This window comes from Salvelinus sp. IW2-2015, linkage group LG32 (genome assembly GCF_002910315.2).
Source record: "Salvelinus sp. IW2-2015 linkage group LG32, ASM291031v2, whole genome shotgun sequence".
Classification (NCBI taxonomy): Eukaryota; Metazoa; Chordata; class Actinopteri; order Salmoniformes; family Salmonidae; genus Salvelinus; species Salvelinus sp. IW2-2015.
The window spans coordinates 35,434,305-35,440,009 of NC_036871.1; the positions used below are offsets into that span (position 1 = coordinate 35,434,305).

The 5,705-nt window shown below is 43.3% G+C and overlaps 1 protein-coding gene across 1 annotated transcript in view; it reads right to left on the reverse strand.

Annotated features, from left to right (window-relative positions):
• Positions 1 to 382: 382 nt before the first annotated feature.
• LOC111956442 (ryanodine receptor 3) overlaps positions 383 to 5,705 on the reverse strand; it is a 10,465-nt gene continuing 5,142 nt past the window's right edge. The window contains exons 3-9 of the mRNA XM_070436581.1: positions 5,535 to 5,618; positions 4,836 to 4,995; positions 4,443 to 4,587; positions 3,852 to 4,057; positions 2,562 to 2,736; positions 1,549 to 1,757; positions 383 to 484 (exon numbers count right to left, since the gene is read on the reverse strand). Coding sequence (XP_070292682.1) covers positions 383 to 484; positions 1,549 to 1,757; positions 2,562 to 2,736; positions 3,852 to 4,057; positions 4,443 to 4,587; positions 4,836 to 4,995; positions 5,535 to 5,618 — 1,081 coding nt within the window. The remainder of the gene's footprint in view (positions 485 to 1,548; positions 1,758 to 2,561; positions 2,737 to 3,851; positions 4,058 to 4,442; positions 4,588 to 4,835; positions 4,996 to 5,534; positions 5,619 to 5,705) is intronic.

The window sequence follows — 5,705 nt, forward strand, 5'->3', positions numbered from 1 at the left end:
GAGAGGAGCGGCAGCGTCAGTTACACATCAACATTCAAGAGGGAGAGCCAGTTTACCAATCACATTCAGAGAGGAGAGCATCACACATTCAGGCAGCAAATCAAGAGGGGAGGAGCAGTCCTACATCAGAGCGACGCGGAGGAGCAGTACAATTCACATTCAGAGGGGAGGCCAGCTCACAAAATCAAAGCAGAGCAATCAAGGAACAGCAGTACATTCAGAGGGAGGAGCAGTTACAACACATTCGGGAGCCTTAACAGAGGAGAGGCAGCAGTTACAATCACAATCATTCAAAGAGGAGCCGTTCACTCAGGAGAGGAGACAGATAAGCAAGTTACATACAGAGGCGGCAGTACAGCCACAGAGCGGGGAGCAGTTACAATCACATTCGGAGGAGGGCGTCCACACAGAAAGCGACAGTCACAATCACATTCAGAGAGGAGGAGCAGTCACAATCACATTCAGAGGGGAAGAGAGTCAGATCCTACATTCAGAGAGGAGGAGCAGTACATACACATTCAGAGGGTCGGAGAAGTGCACACATCAACCATTCAGAGGGCAGGAGAAACATACATCGAGAATCCATCACATTCAGAGAGGAAGGAGCAGTCACTCATCACATTCAGAGGGAGCGAGCAAGTCCAACAATCACAATTCAGAGAGGGGCAGAGGCAGTCACAATTCATTCAAGAGGCAGGAGCAGTCCAACATCACATTCCAGAGAGAAGAGGAGCAGTCACATATCACATTACGCAGGGAGGAGCAGTCACAATCAAATTCAGGAGGGGAGGAGCAGTCAAACTAATCCACATTCAAGGGGCCAGGAAGGCAGTCACCAATCACATTCAGAGAGGGAGGAGCAGTCACTATCACATTCAGAGGGGAGGAGCAGTCACATTCAGAGAGGAGGACCAGTCACATTCACATTCAGAGAGGAGGAGCAGTCACAATCACATTCAGAGGGGAGGAGCAGTCACAATCAGAGAGGAGGACCAGTCACATTCACATTCAGAGAGGAGGAGCAGTCACAATCACATTCAGAGAGGAAGAGCAGTCACAATCACATTCAGAGAGGAGGAGCAGGCACATTCACATTCAGAGAGGGAGGAGTAGTCACTATCACATTCAGAGGGGAGGAGCAGTCACATTCAGAGAGGAGGACCAGTCACATTCACATTCAGAGAGGAGGAGCAGTCACTATCACATTCAGAGGGGAGGAGCAGTCACATTCAGAGAGGAGGACCAGTCACATTCACATTCAGAGAGGAAGAGCAGTCACAATCACATTCAGAGAGGGAGGAGCAGTCACATTCAGAGAGGAGGACCAGTCACATTCACATTCAGAGAGGAAGAGCAGTCACGATCACATTCAGAGGGGAGGAGCAGGCACAATCATATGGAGAGGAGAATGATTAGCACTCAGAACCAGGTAGGGAACTTTATGTTTGTCACTGGCCAAACCGATTTGCTTCAAGATGTCAGGCTTTAGTGGAGATTGTTCAACATCAGGCCCCTGGGTAATCAGGCCACTAAATATTAAAACAGTACCTCGATGTGGTTGTGGTCCTTGGGGATGTTGACGAAGGTAGGCAGGCGTTTGCTGAACCACATGGTGATCTCACGGTTCATGTTGACAGCAAAGGGTTCGAAGCCCTCCTGCAGGCCACACGTGGTGTAGTACTTAAAGGTGCTGGCGTCCTTCCCCAGGTTCATACGGCCAATCTCAGACTGGGCCAGACAACACACTGGGATGAAGCCTGGAAATCATACAGGTCAGAGGTTAGAGGTTATAAGGTCTATCTGGGACTGGGCCAGACAACACACTGGGATGAAGCCTGGAAATCATAAAGGTCAGAGGTTAGAGGTTAACATATGTTTCTGGAAAGGAACTAATCTAATGCCTCAACCCAAAAGCAATTAACTCTGCAAAAATACCCATTATTTGGAAAGCATTCTGTTACACCGCACTCCCTAGATTCTAGAATATTGGAGAATAAACTTCATTTGGAACACAGCAATCGATATGATTTACATTAAGTAACTGTGTGTTTCTTCCAACAGCAACACCAGAAATGACTGATTTCCCCATTGCTTTGCTGCTTTAGGTTTCATATGCTCTGCGTCGCCCATTTCTAAGAAAAGAGATTCAAACCTCGAGAGTACCTTTCTGGTGAAGCACATTTTGAATACATGGATAAATAAACGCATTTCACGATGCAAAGTCAATTTATGTGAAAACGGACAATAAAACAGTTTATTTTATCTTGATGAATACATGAAGTTAGCTTAGGGAGGATGAACCTCAATCTCCAATTTTCCTAGAGGAAAAAGGAGACTACACAATCTTCCAAGTTAAGACTGAGGAAGGAAAAATATAAACTCACCATCATCTGTCTGGAAGTCAACGAAGCAGAGCTCTGATCCCTTGTAAAGATAAACTCACCATCATCTGTCTGGAAGTCAACGAAGCAGAGCTCCGATTCCTTCTAAAGATAAACTCACCATCATCTGTCTGGAAGTCAATGAAGCAGAGCTCCGATTCCTTCTAAAGATAAACTCACCATCATCTGTCTCGAAGTCAACGAAGCAGAGCTCGGATCCCTTGTTAGTGATGAGTAGCTCTCCATTGAGGGTGAAGACCATAGACTTGTCCTCCATGTTGATCATGCAGCCCACCACGTCTCCCTTGTTCCATGACTGGCCGAAGAAACGTGCCCCCATGTGCATCCGACGACCCTGGGGGAACAAACAACAACATGTATTACTAACCCTAACGTAATAATCACCACTGAAACGTAAAGTTGACCAAGTGTACGATCAAGTGTACGACCAAGTGTACAATAATTTGCCTTGCTACATGGCATGCCATTTTTGGGGGATTTAGCCAACTTGTTGTTGACTTATTTGGCAACAATATAACATTGCTGAATGCAGAATCAGTTAGGCCAGGCCTATACATACATGATGATAAACGTAAACACTCAGTCACAACAAAGTTACAGACGTCCTTCCTAACTCAGTTGCCAGAGAGAAAGGAAAACACTCAGGGAATATTTTATTCTCTACAGGCTTCCTTCTTTTCACTCTGTCATTTAGCTTAGTATTGGGGTATCTATAATGTTGTTGATCCATCCTCAGTTTTATCCTATCCCTGAGTGGTTTCTTTCCTCTCCGGCAACTGAGTTAAGAAGAATGCCTAATTCTTTGTAGTGGCTGGGTGTATTAATACACTATCCAAAGTTTAATTAATAACTTCACCATTCTCAAAGGGATATTCAATGTTTGCTTTTTTTTATTTCTACCCATCTACCAATAGGTGCCCTTTGCGAGGCATTGGAAAAACTCCCAGGTCTTTGTGGTTGAATCTGTGTTTGAAATTCGCTGCTTGACTGAGGGACCTTACAGATAATTCTATGTGTGGGGTACAAAGATGAGGGAGTCATTAAAACATAATGTTAATATTATTGCACACAGTGAGTCCATGCAATGTATTATGTGACTTSTTAAGCACATTTTCACTCCTGAACTTATTTAGGCTTTCCATAACAAATGAGTTGAATACTTATTGACTCAAGACATTTCAGCTTTTCATTTTATATTAATTTGTAAAAATGTCACTTTGTGTGTAGGCCAGTGACACAACATCGCAATTTAAATCTATTTTAAATTCAAGCTGTAACACAACAAAATGTGAAAATATCAACGGGTTTGAATACTTTCTGAAGGTACTGTAGATTATAATAAACTTCAAACAGTATAAAAAGATAAGATATGTTAACATAACATAAAAAGAGATAAGGTAAAAACAGATAAGATATATTATTTAAAGATACTAGGTGTTGTTTGTTTACCTTGTATCCATCGAAGACGTAGGCCTGGTCGTCCATGCCCAGGTCAAAGTCTGACCTACAGCCTGGTCTAGCCCAACCAACCCTCATGTCCCCTCCGGTCAGGGCCTCAAACTCAAAGTACCACTTCCCTGTCTTCACCGCATACGTCTGCTCTACGCGGAAGAACCGGATCGTCTCAATGCTCTGCCTCTCCACGATATGACAGGCTGGGGACACAAGGAAGAAGACATTCAACCAATGAAAATGCTAAAGAGGCCCTGCACTTTTAAATGTAAATATGGGCCTAGCTCGAGAGAGATATCTTATAACTGTGGCAGAGCATTGAATCTGGCTCTAAGGATCATATCAATTGCAGTCAATTGAAGATTGACTGCAATGGCATCCACAGAAATTACTGGGAAAAGGGGAAGGACACATTCAAGTGGGCAGTGATAAGGATTTCTTTATCTAACGGAATGAAAATGTACATTGATTGTGTAAGAAAGACCTGTACCGATTTGCTTGCCCATGGCTTAGTTGCAGGATGGTACATGTGTATGACAAGATAACTTACTACCATCCATTATATTGCTGCTACAGTCCTCTACTCACGTTCCTGGTCTGGGGGGTCGATGTTGTAGCCATATCCCACCAGTGTCCTGATGGCCTCTCTCAGACTGTCTCTGTTAGACTTCTTGGTTCTCTCGTCTAGTAAAGCGTACGGCACCAGACGAGGGTTTCGCCTGCTCTTCACATCCTACAGAGAAATAACGACAACAGAAAAAAACAGCTCTGTCAGGGTTCTCTTGTTAAATGATGTTATATACTATCGACAATGGTATGTTACATGACAATCTAAATGCATAAAATGTATGCTATCAGAGCTCTTCCGTTGATCTTATGCCTGACATACACCATTCATTCACTGGTCACGAGTTACTATGTATTTTGTATTGAATTACAGTTACAAATTGTGATGATGGAGAGCTGGGCCAAAACATGTACCTGCTGAATGCCATAGGTCCATCCTTGTTTGATCCTGTCCTTGGCCCAAACGTTGTGAGCGTTCTCCGCCAGTTTATCTACCAGAACCTCCTGACCAGCCGTCAGTTTCACCTCAGAAAGATCCAGCGGCGTTGGCTTGTACCCGTTAGACATCACATAGCTACATATATACACAGAATATAACCATTAGACATCACATAGCTACATATATACACAGAATATAACCGTTAGACATCACACAGCTACATATATACACAGAATATAACCATTAGACATCACATAGCTACATATATACACAGCATATAACCGTTAGACATCACATAGCTACATATATACACAGAATATAACCATTAGACATCACATAGCTACATATATACACAGAATATACCCGTTAGACATCACATAGCTACATTAATACACAGGAAAATAATAGGTTAACACAGTAGAAAGAAGCTTTGAAGAAAAGTCTTCTAAGCCAGGCCTCAAATGTAGAGTTGTATAAGTGTCTCCAAGCCCAAGACAGTGTCCCTCTGATTTCCTAATGTCGCTCATCTCACATTGTTTTGTTGACTGGTCATGTCAGAAATAATGACTCAGAGTCACTGGGTACATTTCACCCCTAGAAACTCCTGCAGGGTTGTATTACTGTAACTCATAATCAATCAATGAATCAATACTAGTAAAAATCACATGACTTACTCTTTGGGCAGTTTGACTTTCTTCAGATCTTCCTCAGCGTTAACGTTGGTCTGTGTCACATGACATCCCAATGCCAACAGGGTCCTGAGATACACAGAGAGCGACAGGGAACAGGAGTTACCGCTTTCAATACATTAACCTCACAGGGTCCTGAGATACACAGAGAGCGAC